Source organism: Palaemon carinicauda, chromosome 29 (genome assembly GCF_036898095.1).
Source record: "Palaemon carinicauda isolate YSFRI2023 chromosome 29, ASM3689809v2, whole genome shotgun sequence".
NCBI classification, from domain to species: Eukaryota; Metazoa; Arthropoda; class Malacostraca; order Decapoda; family Palaemonidae; genus Palaemon; species Palaemon carinicauda.
The window spans coordinates 88,941,118-88,961,338 of NC_090753.1; the positions used below are offsets into that span (position 1 = coordinate 88,941,118).

At 39.3% G+C, this 20,221-nt stretch overlaps 1 protein-coding gene across 3 annotated transcripts in view; it reads right to left on the reverse strand.

Moving 5' to 3' along the window:
- Positions 1-2,879: 2,879 nt before the first annotated feature.
- The window catches only part of LOC137622349 (arginine-hydroxylase NDUFAF5, mitochondrial-like), a 64,096-nt gene continuing 46,754 nt past the window's right edge, over positions 2,880-20,221 (reverse strand). For all 3 annotated transcript variants that reach the window (XM_068352932.1, XM_068352931.1, XM_068352930.1), the window contains 8 exons: positions 17,195-17,330; positions 16,938-17,042; positions 9,390-9,547; positions 8,668-8,818; positions 7,492-7,578; positions 5,906-6,050; positions 5,272-5,351; positions 2,880-4,100 (listed from right to left, as the gene is read on the reverse strand). In XM_068352932.1, coding sequence (XP_068209033.1) covers positions 3,963-4,100; positions 5,272-5,351; positions 5,906-6,050; positions 7,492-7,578; positions 8,668-8,818; positions 9,390-9,547; positions 16,938-17,042; positions 17,195-17,330 — 1,000 coding nt within the window. In that variant the 3' untranslated portion in view covers positions 2,880-3,962. The remainder of the gene's footprint in view (positions 4,101-5,271; positions 5,352-5,905; positions 6,051-7,491; positions 7,579-8,667; positions 8,819-9,389; positions 9,548-16,937; positions 17,043-17,194; positions 17,331-20,221) is intronic.

Sequence of the window (20,221 nt, forward strand, 5' to 3'; positions counted from 1 at the left end):
ATAATGACACTGTGGTCTTGGAGGTTCAGTTCGAAGGCAAATAGAAAGGGGAAAACCTGCTGGTGCAGTGTGAAAGAAAAGTGGAGAGGCTGGATAGCAAGATGGAATGGAGGTAAAGTAGAAAACTAAAAAGTATCTACAACCAGGGAATGTGTAAGAACCTTTTACAATGTAGTAGGTTGACCAGGGCAGCCGCAGCAGCCACCTCTTGAGATACTACCACTAGAGAGTTAAGGGGTTCTTTGACTGGCTAGGCAGTACTATATTGGATCCTTCTCTTTGGTTATGGTTCATTTTCCTTTTGCCTATACATACATCGAATAGTCTGGCCTATTCTTTACATGTTATCCTCTGTCCTCATAGATCTAACAACACTTTAATTACCAAACAATTCTTCTTCACCCACTTTTTCAGTGGCTACTTTCCTCTTGGTAAGGGTAAAAGAGATTTTAACTATGGTAAACAGCTGTTCTAGGAGAAGGACATTTCAAAATCAAACCAGTGCTCTCGAGTCTTGGGTACTGACATAGCCTCAGTACCATGGTCTTTCACTATCTTGGGTTAGAGTTCTCTTGCTTGAGGGTACACTCTGGCACACTATTCTATCTTATCTCTCTTCCTCCTGTTTGGTTAATGCTTTATGATAAACTGATGCAGAGATCAATACAGGCCTTATGATATTTTTGTAAATCATCGCTCTCTTTACTAACGAGAAATTATCTACAGTATACTCGTAGTAAGACCATCTTTTTACATTCTATTGACATCAATGACTTTCGATGTCAGGATGCAAGAAAACTTAAAATCAATCTCTAAATTCCGTCCATGCTGCTGTCAACGTAGTTGTAAATAGATATCAGATTCTGGGACAAAATATTATTGAAAATAACCGGAGATTTATTCAAGGGAATTGAGAATTAGTATACAAGATAGATTGAAAAATAACTTATTATTTTTATTGATGTGCAACAGTCCAGGCTCTCTCTCCCAAGGAAACACAAACATTCTATTGCTAAAATGACCTACCAATCCAGTATATTAGTCCTCCTCTGTAGTTTGCTCCTTGCTACACATTTCAGGTATGAGAAATCCTTCTCTATATTATTATTATTATTATTATTACTAGCTAAGCTACAACCTTGTTGGAAAAGCAGGATACTATAAGCCCAAGGGCTCCTTCAGGTAAAATAACACAGTGAGGACAGGAAATAGGGAAACATAGAATAGTTTGCTTGAGAGTACCCTCAAGCATGATAACTAATTCCAAACAGTTGAAGGCCAAGGTACAGAGGCTATGACATTGCCTAAGATGAGAGAACAATGGTTTGATTTTGGAGTGTCTGTCCCCTAGAAGAGCTTCTTACCATAGTTAAAGTCTCTCTTCTACCCTTACTAAGTACATGTAAAAAACAGTCACTAAACAATTACTATGTAATGTACATTTCTTATTCAAGGTCAGCTTTTGTGACATCACTTGTTTGTTACGCTCAGTACACGGTAACCCTGGATTCCACTATTAAAAAGTTGGTCATATATTTACAGCTCGTTTTCCTATATTAATTTCTAACTTTCCCAATTACTACGATGAATAGCAAAGGGTTCAGTGACAATCCTTAAACAGAAAAATTATCGTCTTCACTACAGTATATAGACCTAGTGTTAAGGCAGAGTATGTCACTAGCTATATGCATACCAAATGTCATTAGACTAGATTAGCATTTGTGAATTTGGACTATAACAGCACAGTGCTAGGACCTTTGAAGACATTCAGGGCCCAAGTGGAACAGACGAGGAAAACCTTGCAATGACACTAAAGTAGTTAAGAGGCTGAATGGCAAAATGTAAGCAATGAAGTAGGAATGGAGGAATAAAGAAATTGTCTTTCTATCAATATCTGTCAATATCTGCTTGTGGCAGTACCAAGTCTACAACCCAACCAATTTCTTTTACCGATTGTAAACTGATTTAACTGCAGATGATACTGGCCAAAGGCAAGTTTGTCTTACTACTCTCTTCCTTCTCTCAAACTTCAAAGGTCTTTCAAAGCATGATTACTATTAAAAGAAAGGAAGCAGACACGGAAGTGCAACGGAACTTTATCTCTCATCTGGGGAGAAATACGTTCTTACTTTTGAAATCGTTAAAAGAAGGAAAGAATAAGAACCATTTTTAAATAGTTCACAAATCTACTCGTTACCAAAGATTTGAAGGACGGATGATGTCTTAAGACAATCCAAGGACAAAACCTTGAAGGATGTAACGCTTCTATTATTCCTTCAAATATCAAACCCAAGACGAGGATTATAAGTCTAATAATCCATCCAACCTTCTATTTCAAGAGCTGTCATAAAGCATATAAAAATTTACATTTGATTTCATTCAGCAGTTAGTCCCATGTAGACTAGAATGATAAAATAAGTTGGGAAACTAAAGATGAACAAGAAAAAGTTTGAAAGATGTCAGTTCAGCTTGGAGAAAAAAAAAAAATCTACATGTATAAGGTTACAACAATTTGAGAACTACATTTCATCATATGTGACAACAAGGCAGGATTTCCAAAATGGTTCCATTCCTAATAAGGAAAAAGAATTATAAATGTAATGCCAGTTCATGAAAGTACTGTACAATAAATATCTATATTTATGTACAAGATAGAGACGACTGTCGAAATCTAACAAGAGGCCCTTTGTGTCAATAGGCATAGGAGAAGACGATGATGATGATATATGTACAAGAAGTTACCAATACGTTATGAATCGTCATCGTAAAATCCAGTAACATTATATTGAGAGGACATTAAAAATCTGACAGAACTAGTAACACAGTGTCCCACAAACTTAAAACTACAATATTCAGGATAGCTTCAGCGAAAAACATCGATAATTCAACAGTTTTATTTTTCAGTAAAAAAATCAATGGACTGTATAGAGCAAAAATATACATTACGTTGGTACCTACAAAAAAAAAATTGAAGGAAGGAAAGTCTTAACAATTCCTGAAAATCCTACACAAAATCCTTCCGCTGATTATGTATTTGGAAAATTTATTATTGAGAAAGTTCCATTGTGCTTTATATGGTACAACAAAGCTACGCGTAATGTATAAGTTTCTTACTGTATTTTAAAAAAATGTAAAGCCTTGTTTATTTGTACACAATGTCCTTTTTACACATGCACATAAAATATACTGTATTTACAGAGGACTTTTACAACCACTACACACATCAGAGTTGTTGCATACAATGTACTAAATACAACAATATGATACAACAGTAAAAGTCAAAAGTCTTCATGATTTATATGCCCTAAATTTGAATTTGAATGTATTACTATTACTATAAAAATATGTATTAGAAGCCGTGAAAGTGAAATCAGTCAAATGGATATCTTATTAAACTATCATTTTTATTTGTGAAATGCAGACAATTTTTTAATAAAAATAACCACTACAAATTGCTTAGTTTTGAATCGTGAGAATAAATACTTAAAAATTTTGATAAATTGATAATAATTGTTTCAAGTAGTATTTCTTCAAAACTACATTTGATAAATTGATAGAAATTATTGGAATTAATATTACTTCAAAAAATTATTAAAAAAATTTCAAATTTTTTAAAAACTACACTTTTGATAAATTGATAAAGGTTTAAAGTTATATTTCTTCAAAACTACATATTGGATAAATTGATAATTGTTTCATATATTTCTTCAAAACTACACTTATGATAAATTGATAAGAATTGTTTCAAAGATTTCTTCAAAACTACTTCAGATGAATTGGTAACAATAGTTTCAAGTATTTCTTCAAAACTACAATTTCGATAAATTGATGAAAATTGTGTCAAATAACATATCTTCAAAACTACACTTTAGATAAATTGATAAAATTTTTTTTCAAATATTTCTTCCAAACTACACTTTTGATAAATTGATAACAATTGTTTCAAGTAATATTTCTTCAGCTTATTTGTCCTTCTTATCAATCAATTCTTCCATGAACTTTATCCGTCCCTCCATCCCAGCTTCTTTCACCATTTCGTTCAGCTTATGCAAGTCCTTGAGCGATACTTGTCCCGTTCCTCTATCTGCTTGAGAAACAACCTGGAAAAAAAGTACCTCACAATGTTAAGTCTTTGTTGTCATTTCCAGCTTCTGCTATAGTCTATTTCTTTTAGCGATGCAGATTTGCACTGACTCGCAGCGGTGCCCTTTTAGCTCGGAAAAGTTTCCTGATCGCTGATTGGTTGGAAGAGATAATTCTAACCAATCAGCGATCAGGAAACTTTTCCGAGCTAAAAGGGCACCGCTGCGAGTCAGTGCAAATCTGCCTCGCTAAAAGAAATGGACTGTAGAATCTTACTCCTACTAAAGGACGAACGTTTGTATAGACAGGAAAAATACAAATTACTTTGAAAATTTGTGGCTACCCCAGCAGCATAAAATAGAAAGCTTAACCTTATTGTTTTATTGTAAAACAAAAGTTAAGTCTATTTCCACTCCACAGTAAAATAAAAACCTTATTGTATAAAAAAAATTTGTTTCCCCAGCTTAAATTAAAAAGCTAATTGTAAAACAGTGATTGTGCCAATCTTTATCACAGATAATTTGACTCTCAATTTTGTCTTTCTTTTGAAAGGATGTATCCAGCAAGAAAGGGATTACACAATATTCATTAATTTCAAGTATTTCCAAAAGCTAACTTATACCAGGAATTAGATCTCCTGGATTAATGTTTAAAGGAATCCTGAAAATGTCAAAAAAAGAAAAAAGAAAAAAAAAATTTACTTGATAACAAATCATCCTAATCTTTCAAGCATCAATTACTAACACACGGTTATGAGACACTTTTCTCTCCCGAGGCTTCAGTTTACTTGCACTAACAAGAACAGACATATTTTTCTATTCAAGTTATTAAATTGACAACTATAAGATTGACGCATGTTCCTGATTATCAAAAACACAACACCAAAAATAGTATTCTCGTCCTATTGCCTGAGACTAAAATTTCTTAAATCATCTTAAAATTCCACCAAAGCTATCCACACATCTTATATTACTATATAAAATTATTGTTAATGATGTAGTACCTGCTATTTTTTCATCAAAATAAATCTGTCTAATGAGTAATAGAATTACAAGATGGTGAAATGAATATGCCTTAAAAAAAATCTATGCTGTACATGAACATAAAATGGCTATAATGTATTGTTAATAGTAACAACCATTTATATCAACATCACAGAATACAAGTGCTGAATAAATCCAACTTTACCTGGCTTGGATCTGGCTTCCAACCAATCATATATATTACTTGAAATGTTGCTGGTATTCCATCTTTATTTCCATACATTTCTGAAACAAAAAACATTCATAAATGAGGAAATAAATTCTAATTAAAGCAAAATCACACTAATTTTATTTTCTAGATGAGATATAGTATCAAAAAAGATAATCAATCGATAAGACAATGGACTGTGTTAAATGTGATAGTCTAAAATAATCATATGAAAAAATATAAAGATTGAATTTGAAAAGAGAATCCTACGGTTTTAAACAATCTAGATCAGCCACGGCAAGTAAAAATGCAGCAAGGAATCTTTAGTGGAGAGACTAAAGTTCTATAAGATTCAGTTATTTTTCCCAAGATATTAGTTTATGAATAATTCCCCACTGGCACAAGGGCAGTATGTTCTTCCTACCTTAATAAATATTCATAAAGACAGAATTTGATAACAGAATCCTTTGTTCCAAAAAACATAAGACCAACTAATGCCAACATAAATGCTGGAAGGAATCGTTAGTGCAGACGCTAACAAATTTTGAAAACACCAGTTCTTCTTCTTATGATATTAGTTTACAAATACCGGTATTTCCTCATTAGGATATGGGTAGGATGTGCTTCCTACCTTGATAAATAGCACTGGCAGCTAGCAGGGTGTCTCGATGAATCAGTGGCTTTCTTTTGATACTGGCATTGCTCTCCCCCATTCCTTGAAGATCAAACATGAGTTCAAAGATGGTAGGATAGCCTACCGTGATTTCGTCTGTATCCTGTCATAAGAGTAAGAAGTCCTTGTTATTTTTGCAGAAAAATTCATCCTATCAAATAATAATGGATGACTAATAACTTATATTTGTCTTAGCAGATAAAGTGCAATTAGTCAATAGGTAACTATATAAAACTGAAGTAGGCAAAACAAAAATTGTAATTTGGGGTAACCTCTACATTTTTCGCTGAGAAAAAATAATCAAACTTAAGATAGTCAAGCCTACTAAATCAAAGAATAATTCTAAAGATATTAAAAATTTGCAAAAAACAAACAACGCATTAAAACCCTTAGAAGCACATACGACCCAGGATACATATCAATAAAAAGATCCTTCGGAAATAGATCTAACATGGCCTTCTTTCACTATTCATCATAGTGGATAATACAAAGCAAACAAAAGGTAGCATAAAAACTACCTGCCCATATCAGCAACACAAAAATTGCAAGGAAATGTACCCTTTTCCATGTTGGGGGGAAAACATGCGTTCAGGCTACAAAACTACGTATTTGGAAAACTCAACTTTTGACTTGCAAATAAAACCCCCCAAAAACACACCAACTAAAAATTGCCTTAATCATGATATATCTTTACTACAATAAGAAGGCACATCATAAAACATAATAAACTACATTACGAAGTGGTTCTGAATAGGTCAGATACTGCCATCATTGATTAGATCTCTAAAGAATAGTATATGGACATATCAAACAAGCCTGCTATAAATGTAACATTTGAAATTTAACTTGGTTCTTAAGCCCTCTTCGCATAAATAAAAACGCAGATTGCACTTGTCTCCTGTAAGGTGAAGGTAACCGTGGCACAGTAAAGGTTTAAAGGTCGCTCATGAATAGCAGAGGCAAGGGACAGTGACACTGCCCTAGAAACTGACCATATATTATATGATCAGCGCCCAAGCCTCCTCTCCACCCAAGCTAGGACCAGGGAGGGCCAGGCAGTGGCTGCTGATGACTCAGCAGATAGACCTATAGGCTCCCCCCAAAACCCCCGAACTTAGCTAATAAGGATGGTAAGGTTGCAGACACTAATGGCACTAACAAGTCTGAGCGGGAATCGAACCCCCGACTGACAAACACCAGGCAGAGACGTAACCCATCAGTGCCATTGCAGAATGATTAGAGAGGCCAGACTAACATAAATTTTTGCGACGAACATAATGATTAATATAGTAATTGACCATCTTTTCATTGAACAAACATTTAACAAAATCCAGGGGGGAAAAGTTAAAACTAACCCTGTTCTCTACTATTATTAACATGAATAATTTCCCCCCCAAAGAACTCATTAATATTGGCTGCTAACTCATCAAAAATTACAGCGGATATCGACCTTTCAAAAATTTTAAAGCATCATTCATAGCTATCAGAAGAATTTAAATTTTTAAGAATATTGTATCAGTAAAGAAAAATTGCCAGTAACTTACTATGGTAAGCATTGTGAAACCACATGAATTTAGCAGAGCTCCAATGTCTTGTATCTCGGTAAATGGCGATATATGAGCAGCAAAGCCCTGTAAAAAAAAAAAAAATTTTAATGATAATACAAATTTGTCAATTTCACTAATAGAGGAAATGTTTCATTAACTGTGAAATTAACTAATGAAATTACTATTGGGCAATTATATAAAGAATTCCAGAAATAATTTGTATTGCAAACTTTTTTTACAGAAACCTAATGTTCCCCAAAAATAAATTCAATCTGGGAAAATAAAATCCTGAGGAGTAAATCCAGAAACAAAATAGAGACAAAGTATTAACTTGAAATTCATTACCACCCACAACCAAAGGAAGATTTTCCAGGAGTGATACAACATGCCTGCAAGCACATTATTACCAGCAACCCGTTGAGATACTACCGCTAGAGAGTTATGGGGTCCTTTGGCTAGCCAGACAGTATTACATTGGATCCTTCTCTCTGGTTACGGTTCATTTTTCTTTTGCCTACATATGCACTGAATAGTCTGACCTATTCTTTACACATTCTCCTCTGTTCTCATACACATGACAACACTGAGATTACCAAACAATTCTTTTTCACCCAGATGTTAACTACTGTAATGTAATTGTTCAGTGACCACTTTCCTCTTGGTAAGGGTAGAAGAGACTCTTTAGCTATGGTAAGCAACTCTTCTAAGAGAAGGACACTCCAAAATCAAACCATTTTTCTCTAGTAGTGCCATAAGCTCTGTACCACTGTCTTGGGTTAGAGTTCTTTCACTTGAGGGTACACTCAGGCACACTATTCTATCTTATTTCTCATAACCTTGTTTTGTTAAAGTTTTTATAGTTTATATAGTAAATATTTATTTTGACGTTCTTGCTGTTCTTGAAATATTCTATTTTTACTTGCTTCCCTTCCTCACTGGGCTCCTTTCCCTATTGGAGCCCCAACTAGGGATGTAGCTTAGCAAGTGATAATAATGATGAAAATAATAAGCCAACAAGGAAAGAAACAGAAACAATAAAAATAAACTACAGTACTCAAATGAAATTGCTGGTTGAAAGTAGTTTTACATCTATATCATAGATTTTGTACCAAGATGATCTCTAAATACAAAGAATTCACTTCAAAGTAATAGCAAGTAATGATTGCTACTCACCCCTTCTCTTTCCAACTCTGCCAGGACCAACGATGACCTCAATTCGAACAGCGTATCCCCACCAAAAACGGACGCCAGGAATACGCCATCTTTCTTCAGCACTCTGTTGATCTCTCTCATACATCCAGGTAGGTCATTTACCCAATGAAGGCTGTAAAATTAATGCATGTCCGATGCTGATATCAAGAAGGACTAAAGCTAAGTATATTTAATTATTTTTCAACTTCTAATAGTTTAGTATTAATCAGATAAAGAACAAGGACACTAGAGCTTCTTTCCTCAAGAATATTTCAGGAAAAATAATCATGCTACTATCTGTATAAACTTCACAATAACATTACATAGAGATTTTTTAAACAGGTCAATCTTACTTTAGTAGGCCATCTAGGCCATTAAAAAATTACAAGCCCTCTGAAAAATGAATCGCTCAAGTAAATAATTTTGACCTGAAGGCTATAATGATTGATATTAAGGTTGTGAATTTTCCTGACTCCATTAAAACTATGATATTTCTTTTCAACTGGAATTAACAGTACCATCTAAATCTAAAACACCATCCAGAATCATTCATCAAAATTCCATTCTTCCCTCTAAATTAAAATTATCATTATTAAAAGGAGGACATTGACCAGCTCAACTCTTACAACTCTAAATAAAAAAAAATTATCCTTTAAATTGCATGGTAAGACAATATTTTTTCATTTTTAAATAAAATTACTTACTTGAGATTAGATATAACAAGATCAAATAGCTCTGTTTCAAGCGGAAATTTCTCTTCCTCATCAAAGACCATTTTCTTGTAAGCAATGTCTTCTGGAGTCTGTGCGCTTTCTACCATAGACGGAGACATGTCACTCATGTATAGATATTCTAAGGTGCCCTGGAAAATTATACAAAATTACAAAATTCATTCTCTAAAATTTATAACTTATCAAGGCAAGCGTATACGTTCATTAAAAGACACAAATGTGAAACTTATATGGTTCATCTTAACCCAGAATAGATGACAGAACAACTTATCATTATTATTATTTCTATTATTATTAGCCAAGCTTTGGATCAAAGGTCAAGGTCACAAAAAGGTAAAAATTGTCATTTTGCTATACAATACTTTGGTCAATTTTTATCTGATATGCATGAAATTAGTGCCAAAATATATTTTGATTATAAAATAAATTTTTGAATATACTTACCCGGTGAATATATAGCTGCAACTCTGTTGCTCGACAGACAAACTCTACGGAAAAAACTCGCCAGCGATCGCTACACAGGTTGCGGGTGTGCCCAACAGCGCCATCTGTCGACCAGATACCCAGCTCTTATGTAAACAAAGACTCAATTTTCTCCTCGTCCCACTGCGTCTCTATTGGGGAGGAAGGGAGGGTCATTTAATTTATATATTCACCGGGTAAGTATATTCAAAAATTTATTTTATAATCAAAATATCATTTTTAAATATTTAACTTAGCCGGTGAATATATAGCTGATTCACACCCAGGATGGTGGGTAGAGACCAGTAATATATGTTTACATTTTATGAGCTAAGAGTTTTTTATTTCATTTTAGAAGTTATCAAAATAACAAAAACAAAATAAATAGGTACCTGGTAAGGAAGTCGACTTGAACAATTACTCTGCCTTTTAAGTACGTCTTCCTTACGGAGCCTCGCGATCCTCTTAGGATGCTGATCGACCCCTAGGAGCTGAAGTATCAAGGGTTGCAACCCATACAACAGGACCTCATCAAACCCCTAATCTAGGCGCTCTCAAGAAATGACTTTGACCACCCACCAAATCAACCAGGATGCGAAAGGCTTCTTAGCCTTCCGGACAACCCATAAAAACAACATTAAAAACATTTCAAGAGAAAGATTAAAAGGGTATGGAATTAGGGAATTGTAGTGGTTGAGCCCTCACCCACTACTGCACTCGCTGCTACGAATGGTCCCAGTGTGTAGCAGTCCTCGTAAAGAGACTGGACATCCTTTAGATAAAAAGACGCGAACACTGACTTGCTTCTCCAATAGGTTGCGTCCATTATACTTCGCAGAGATCTATTTTGCTTAAAGGCCACGGAAGTTGTTACAGCTCTAACTTCGTGTGTCTTCACCTTAAGCAAAGCTTGGTCTTCCTCACTCAGATGTGAATGAGCTTCTCGTATTAACAGTCTGATAAAGTAGGATAAAGCATTCTTTGACATAGGCAAGATGGTTTCTTAACTGAACACCATAAAGCTTCAGATTGGCCTCGTAAAGGTTTAGTGCGCTTTAAATAGAACTTAAGAGCTCTCACAGGGCATAAGACTCTTTCTAGTTCATTGCCTACAATCTCCGATAAGCTGGGAATATCGAACGATTTAGGCCAAGGTCGAGAAGGTAGCTCATTTTTGGCTAGAAAACCAAGTTGTAGCGAACATGTGGCTTTTTCTGACGAAAATCCGATGTTCTTGCTGAAGGCATGAATCTCACTGACTCTTTTAGCTGAGGCTAAGCATACCAGGAAAAGTGTCTTTAAAGTGAGATCTTTCAGGGAGGCTGATTGTAGCGGCTCAAACCTGTCTGAAATGAGGAATCTTAGTACCACGTCTAAATTCCAACCAGGTGTAACCAAACGACGCTCCTTAGTGGTCTCAAAAGACTTAAGGAGGTCTTGAAGATCTTTATTGTTGGAAAGATCTAAGCCTCTATGCCGGAAGACCGATGCCAACATGCTTCTGTAGCCCTTGATAGTGGGAGCTGAAAGGGATCGTCCTTTTCTCAGGTATAAGAGAAAGTCAGCTATTTGAGCTACAGAGGTACTGGTCGAGGATACAGAGACTGACTTGCACCAGTCTCGGAAGACTTCCCACTTCGATTGGTAGACTCTAAGGGTGGATGCTCTCCTTGCTCTAGCAATCGCACTGGCTGCCTCCTTCGAAAAGCCTCTAGCTCTCGAGAGTCTTTCGATAGTCTGAAGGCAGTCAGACGAAGAGCGAGGAGGCTTTGGTGTACCTTCTTTACGTGCGGCTGACGTAGAAGGTCCACCCTTAGAGGAAGACTTCTGGGAACGTCTACTAGCCATCGAAGTACCTCGGTGAACCATTCTCTCGCGGGCCAGAGGGGAGCAACTAGCGTCAACCTTGTCCCTTCGTGAGAGGCGAACTTCTGCAGTACCTTGTTGATAATCTTGAACGGTGGGAATGCGTAGAGATCTAGATGTGACCAATCTAGGAGAAAGGCATCTATATGTATTGCTGCTGGGTCCGGGACTGGTGAGCAATAGATTGGGAGCCTCTTGGTCAGCGAGGTTGCAAAGAGATCTATGGTTGGTTGGCCCCAAGTGGCCCAAAGTCTCTTGCATACATCCTTGTGGAGGGTCCATTCTGTTGGAATTACTTGCCCTTTCCGACTGAGACAATCTGCTATGACATTCAAGTTGCCTTGGATGAACCTCGTTACTAGTGAGATGTCTTGACCTTTTGACCAGATGAGCAGGTCCCTTGCGATCTCGTACAACGTCAGTGAGTGGGTCCCTCCTTGCTTGGAGATGTACGCCAAGGCAGTGGTGTTGTCTGAGTTCACTTCCACCACTTTGCCTCGAAGGAGAGACTTGAAGCTTTTCAAGGCCAGATGTACTGCCAACAGCTCCTTGCAGTTGACATGCATGTTCCTCTGACTCCAGTTCCACAGTCCTGAGCATTCCCGACCGTCTAATGTCGCGCCCCAGCCCACGTCCGATGCGTCCGAGAAGAGAACGTGGTTGGGAGTCTGAACAGCCAGGGGAAGACCCTCTCTTAAGTTGATATTGTCCTTCCACCAAGTCAGACAAGACTTCATCTTTTCGGAAATCGGGATCGAGACCGCTTCTAGCGTCTTGTCCTTTTTCCAGTGAAAAGCTAGATGGTATTGAAGCGGACGGAGGTGTAGTCTTCCTAATGACACAAATTGTTCCAGGGATGATAGCGTCCCTACCAGACTCATCCACAGCCTGACTGAGCAGCGTTCCTTCTTCAGCATGTTCTGGATGAATAACAGGGCTTGACTTATTCTGGGGGCCGACGGAAAAGCCCGAAAAGCTAGACTGTGAATCTCCATCCCTAAATACACAATAGTTTGGGATGGGACCAGTTGCGACTTTTCCAAATTGACTAGGAGTCCCAATTCCTTGGTCAGATCTAGAGTCCACTTGAGATCCTTCAGACAGCGACGACTGGAAGAGGCTCTGAGAAGCCAGTCGTCCAAATAAAGGGAGGCTCAGATGTCCGATAAATGGAGGAATTTGGCTACATTCCTCATCAGCCTCGTAAACACGAGAGGAGCTGTGCTTAGGCCAAAGCACAGGGCCCGAAACTGGTAGACCACCTTTTCGAAAACGAATCTCAGAAAAGGTTGGGAGTCTGGGTGGATGGGGACGTGGAAGTAGGCGTCCCTTAGGTCTAGGGAGACCATCCAGTCTTCCCTTCTGGCCGCTGCTAAGACTGACTTTGTGGTCTCCATGGAGAACTTCGTCTTTGTGACAAAGACATTCAGAGCACTGACGTCTAGCACCGGCCTCCACCCTCCTGTCTTCTTTGAAACCAAGAAGAGGCGGTTGTAGAATCCCGGCGATTGAAGGTCCGAGACTTTGACCACCGCTCCCTTCTCTAGCAAAAGAGACACTTCCAGTTTCAGGGCTCGTCTCTTTTCTTCCTCTCTGTACCTGGGAGAGAGATCGATGGGAGACGTTGCTAGAGGGGGTTTTCGTACAAAAGGGATCTTGTACCCCTCTCTGAGCAACTTCACAGATTGTGCGTCTGCGCCTCTCTTCTCCCAGGCTTGCCAGAAGTTCTTGAGTCTGGCTCCCACTGCTGTCTGAAGTTGCGGGCAGTCAGACTCTGCCCTTAAAGGACTTGGATCCTTTCTTCTTCCCTCGCTTCCCTTCGGCACGAGCACCTCCTCTACTGGAGGCTCTGCCACGAAAGGGCGGAATAAAGCGAGACGCTGGAGTGTCCATCCTTGGTCTAGCTGACAAGGTAGGCAAAGGGGGAGCTTTGCGAGCTGAGGACGCAACAAGATCGTGAGTGTCCTTCTGCACTAACGAAGCGGCTATTTCCTTTATCAGGACTTCTGGAAAAAGGCACTTGGAAAGAGGAGCAAAGAGAAGCTCAGATCTCTGGCACGGTGTAACTCCAGCAGAAAGGAATGAGCAGAGAGATTCTCGCTTTTTCAGGACTCCGGACACAAATGAGGCAGCAAGCTCATTGGACCCATCACGGACGGCCTTGTCCATGCAGGACATAATGAGCAAAGAAGTCTCTTTATCTGTCGAAGAGATCTTCCTGCTTAGGGCTCCTAGGCACCAGTCTAAGAAGTTAAAGACTTCAAAAGCCCTAAAGATTCCTTTCAAAAGGTGGTCCAGGTCCGATGATGACCAACAAATCTTTGAGCGCCTCATGGCAAGGCGGCGGGGAGAGTCTACAAGACTTGAGAAGTCGCCCTGGGCAGAGGCAGGAACTCCCAAGCCGAGAACTTCTCCCGTGGCATACCAGACGCTCGATCTAGAAGAGAGTCTAGCAGGGGGAAAAGCAAATGCTGTCTTCCCTAAACTCTTCTTGGACTCTAACCAGTCTCCTATCACCCGCAAAGCTCTCTTGGACGAGCGTGCGAGGACGAGTCTAGTAAAGGCAGGTGCAGTAGAAGGCATGCCTAAAACAAACTCTGAAGGCGGAGAACGAGGAGCCACAGAAACAAACTGGTCAGGAAACAGCTCTTTGAAAATAGCCAAAACTTTTCTAAAGTCCAAAGAGGGTTGAGTAGACTTAGGCTCGTCCAATTCTGATTGTTGTTCATCTTGATGTGCAGCAACATCATCATCAGAAAGTTCCTCATCCGACAACTGATGAGGAAACGGCAACGGAGTGGGTAATGGCTGGTTCGCTGAGTCCGGTCGCACTGGTGCATGCGTGACTGAGCCGGACGCAACGTCATGGACCTGCTGCACAGTCTGTGAGCTGTCAACAACCATGGTAGCGCGAGGACGCACAGCGTCTACCCGAGACTGTCTAGACTGACTGGGTTGCGCAGTGGAAACCACACTGGGTTGCGGAGGTTGACGCACCGCGTCAAAACAAGGCAACTCTGATGGTTGTTGAACATCCAGAACGTCAAAGCCAACCTCCGTGCGTCGCTTAACGTTAACATGCGGCTGGCAGCCCACACTGGAACGCATAGGTGGAGGAACTCCCTCAACTGGTGTACGTGAGAAGGTTACCTCAGCGTCCACAGGACGCACAACCGATCGCTTGGAGGGTTGTAGGCTAGGTACTGCACTCGCTGCTGGTACGGCAGCAACCTTCTCCGCATGAAAGTCCTGCATCAGAGACGTAAGCTTGGACTACATGTCTTGCAGTAAAGCCCATTTAGGGTCTACGGGAGCAGGTGCGGCGACAGACGGTGTTAGTGTCTGAAGCGGTACCGCTTTGCCTCTCTTAGGCGGTGAGCAGTCATCGGATGACGGCAACGAGTCCGAACTGACCCAGTGGCTACAACCGGGCCGTTGGACTTGTCCTGAAGGGACCGATTTACGTTTTAACGGTCGTGAGACCTTGGTCCAAAGTTTCTTGCGAGAAACACCTTCAGACGACGAGGTATAAATGGGCTCTCTCGTCTTAGGTAGGTAGGGGCGATCTTGGGGAGATACGCCCGATACCACGGAGGGAACGTCTGTTCGCTGATTAAAGCCTCTCGAACCCATGCGTCGTACGACATTGCTTCTCCCCTGGACTTGGGAGCTTGCAAGAGGTCCCGGACTAGGAGGACGACAGGCACGAACAGACGAACCCTTAAGCGCAACACTGTCCACAACACTATCACTTGGCACTTTAGCACTTCCCACTGCACTTTGGCACTTAAGCTCCTTAACATCCACCATGAGCTGATTGCGGTCACTTGCAAGGGACTCAACTCTCTCACCCAGAGCCTGGATGGCACGCATCATGTCAGCCATCGATGGTTCCTGAGTGCTAGGAGGGGGGTTAGGAACAACCACTACAGGGGAAGGAATAGGTTGTGGGGCATGAGGAGAGGATACATCAATAGATCGAGAAGAACTTCTCCTAACTCTATCTCTCTCTAGCCTACGTGTGTACTTTTGAAATTCGATAAAATCGAATTCCGAAAGGCCCACACACTCCTCACACCAATCTTCCAATTGACAGGTTTTACCCCGACAATTGGAACAAACAGTGTGAGGGTCGATAGAAGCCTTCGGAAGACGCCTAGAACAGTCCCTAAGATTGCATTTCCTAAATTTGGGAACTTGTGAAGGGTCAGCCATTTTGAATTGGTCAAGGGAAAATTCCAAAAAAACGATCTAAGTCATCAACAAAGAATCCGATACAAAAAAGAGTTCAAGGATTTGTTTGAAGAAAAACCCTGCACAGCGAAAGCTCAAAACCAGAATATAGTACTTCACCAATTAGATGTGAAAAACTCCAGTTTAGCAACAGCGAGTAAAGTACGTCTTGTCGACACGTCGACAGAGAGAAAATTGAGTCTTTGTTTACATAAGAGCTGGGTATCTGGTCGACAGATGGCGCTGTTGGGCACACCCGCAACCTGTGTAGCGATCGCTGGCGAGTTTTTTCCGTAGAGTTTGTCTGTCGAGCAACAGAGTTGCAGCTATATATTCACCGGCTAAGTTAAATATTTAAAAATACACAATTCAATTGCTTATCTTGTGATTAGAGAGTGATTGGGTCAAAGGTCAAAAATATCTTTTTGCTATATAGTGGTCCGTTTCTATCCGATTTGCATAAAACTATTGACAAAATGGGTATAACTCAACTGCCTATCTTGTGATGTACATGATCAACATCACAAAAAGGTCAATAATGTATTTTTGCTATATCGAGGGCTAATCCAATGAAATTTGGTGGTACGATTGGCCATGATCTAAGGATAATTTGATTAGATTATGGGAGTAATTGGGTCAATGGTCAAAGTGGCATTGGCGAAGGTATGCACTCTACTAGGTACCCATTCTAGTTTATACCTTTTATTCATTATTTCTCATACAGTATAGTTTAATCATTTCCTTATTTCCTTTCCTCTCTAGGCTATTTTCCCTGTTGAAGCTCCAAGAGCTTGTAGCATCCTGCTTTTTCAACTAGGGTTATAGTGTACTTAGCTAATACTGTAATAATAATATATGAACAACAAATTTAGCCAGCAGCTAAAATAGTTTGATATCACAAAAATAATGTTACGCAATATGAAAATAACACAAGCTATCTATAAAAACATTACTACTCACATGGATTATATTTTTTGCAACATGTCCTCGACCACATCCAAGATCCAGACCTACTTTCAATTCTTTCTTGATATCTAGGATTCTGTCAGAAAGTCGATAACCAACCTGCAATTTCATCAAGAATACATAATATTCAGAGGATATTCTCGCTATATATACAAACATAAATCATAATTGTACACTTCTAAACGCTATAAAAAAACTTTTAGTTCCTAATTAGACTAATCGTGCTGAAGAACAGCTGATACCATCCTCACCTCTTCTTTCAAGTAATCGTACACAGCAACATCAGGATTTTTTGCGGCCCTTTCCCTCTGGAGCAGTTTAGTGTGCCGATCAAAGACATTCACAACGTTACTTTGTTGACGGCAAAGCAAGTTGGAACTGTGAAGCCTGGAAATACAAATAAAATTAAATCTTACCGTTACTAAATTTTCAAACTTGCCTACAAATTATGTACAAAAACTTGTGATTAGAAGGAATTTATCATTGAAGATTCATAAAGCCACTAAGCAATGAGTGTGCTGAAAGACTTCCAATTACTGTACAGTAAAGTACTTTATTTTAGTATACAAAACTAAAAAAATTCATATATAAAATTTTAAATTATTTTCACTTCCATCCAATAATGTAACCATCAAAGAATAGAAGACATTAAAATCATAAAGAAAATTCTCAATCTACTCAGATTTATATTATACATATTGGAGTTTTATGTATCGAATTCTTAAAGACCATGATTCTGCCATAAACTATAAAACTTCCACAGACATAACGTGAATAGCATAGCAACTGAACCATAAATATTAATCATCGTCTATCAATGGTGGATATTTTGATGTCAAAACCAATGATCTCAATTTTGTTGTGTTTACAGTATTGTAAAGAGATGGAAAATTCATGAAGGTAATAAATTTTCTTCTCCTTTCCCAACGATATCTCCACATCAAGAGGTCAGTTGCCTGATGCATCAGGCATGGTGTTTATAATTTAGCTGAGGGTTGTTACAGCCGCATGCCCTTACAGTCATCAACCAAAGTTATTGGCTGTGGGCCTAATCCAATAACTTAGCATCAGTCTCAAGTTATTAGCAGTGGACCTAGCTTTCTGCTAAAAAGCAAGGCTACAATACAGTAGCTATGGTAGTACAGTATACTTACACCCATACCACAGGACATTAACCCTTTTACCCCCGGGGTATTTGGAAATTTTCAACCCTTAACCCCCAGGGGGTTATTCTTTTCCCAGCACATTTTGCAGTATATTTTTTTAAATTGCTCTAACAGCCTTAATTTTTGTCATAGAGAGGTCAGGTTGGTCTCATTCTCTTGGAAAATGCCTGAATTTTCTCAAAAAATGTTATTTTCATTAGTAAAATAAATTTTTGAATATACTTACCCGGTGATCATATAGCTGTCAGCTCTGCTGCCCGACAGAAAAACCTAAGGACAAAATGCGCCAGCGATCGCTATACAGGTGGGGGTGTACATCAACAGCGCCATCTGTCGAGCAGGTACTCAAGTACTCCATGTCAACACAGAACCAATTTTCTCCTCTGCCCACTGGGTCTCTATTGGGGAGGAAGGGAGGGTCCTTTAATTTATGATCACCGGGTAAGTATATTCAAAAATTTATTTTACTAATGAAAATAAAATTTTTCAATATTAAACTTAGCCGGTGATCATATAGCTGATTCACACCCAGGGGGGTGGGTAGAGACCAGCATTATGTGTTACATTAAGAGCTAAGTATTTTGTATTTCATTTTAGCAGTTATTCAAAATAACAAACATAAAATCAATAAGTACCTGGTAAGGAAGTCGACTTGAACAATTACTCTGCCTTTTTAAGTACGTCTTCCTTACTGAGCCTCGCGATCCTCATAGGATGCTGAGCGACTCCTAGGAGCTGAAGTATGAAGGGTTGCAACCCATACTAAAGGACCTCATCAAAACCTCTAATCTAGGCGCTTCTCAAGAAATGACTTTGACCACCCGCCAAATCAAGTAGGATGCGAAAGGCTTCTTAGCCTTCCGGACAACCCAAAAACAATAATAAAACATTTCAAGAGAAAGATTAAAAAAGGTTATGGAATTAGGGAATTGTAGTGGTTGAGCCCTCACCCACTACTGCACTCGTTGCTACGAATGGTCCCAGAGTGTAGCAGTTCTCTTAAAGAGACTGGACATTCTTAAGATAAAAAGACGCGAACACTGATTTGCTTTTCCAATAGGTTGCGTCGAATATACTTTGCAGAGATCTAATTTGTTTAAAGGCCACGGAAGTTGCGACAGCTCTAACTTCGTGTGTCCTTACCTTCAGCAAAGCTTGGTCTTCCTCATTCAGATGGGAATGAGCTTCTCGTATTAACAGTCTGATAAAATAGGATAAAGCATTCTTTGACATAGGCAAAGATGGATTCTTAACTGAACACCATAAAGCTTCAGACGGGCCTCGTAAAGGTTTTTAAAATAGAACTTAAGAGCTTTTACAGGACATACGACTCTTTCTAGTTCATTTCCAACCATACGATAAGTCTGGAATATCGAACGATATTGGTCAAGGCCGAGAAGGCAGCTCGTGTTTGGCTAGAAAACCAAGTTGTAGAACATGTAGCCGTTTCGGATGAGAATCCGATGTTCTTGCTGAAGGTATGAATCTCACTGACTCTTTTAGCTGTGGCTAAGCATATCAGGAAAAGAGTCTTAAAGGTGAGATCTTTCAGGGAGGCTGATTGTAGCGGTTCGAACCTGTCTGACATAAGGAATCTTAGTACCTCGTCTAAATTCCAACCAGGTGTAACCAAACGACGCTCCTTCGTGGTCTCAAAAGACTTAAGGAGGTCCTGTAGATCTTTATTGTTGGAAAGATCTAAGCCTCTGTGACGGAAGACTGATGCCAACATGCTTCTGTAACCCTTGATAGTGGGAGCTGAAAGAGATCGTTCTTTCCTCAGATATAAGAGAAAGTCAGCTATTTGAGTTACAGAGGTACTGGTCGAGGATACGGATACTGACTTGCACCAGTTTCGGAAGATTTCCCACTTCGATTGGTAGACTCTAAGGGTGGATGTTCTCCTTGCTCTAGCAATCGCTCTGGTTGCCTCCTTCGAAAAGCCTCTAGCTCTCGAGTCTTTCGATAGTCTGAAGGCAGTCAGACGAAGAGCGTGGAGGCCTTGGTGTACCTTCTTTACGCGTGGCTGACGTAGAAGGTCCACCCTTAGGGGAAGTGTTCTGGGAACGTCTACTAGCCATCGAAGTACCTCGGTGAGCCATTCTCTCGCGG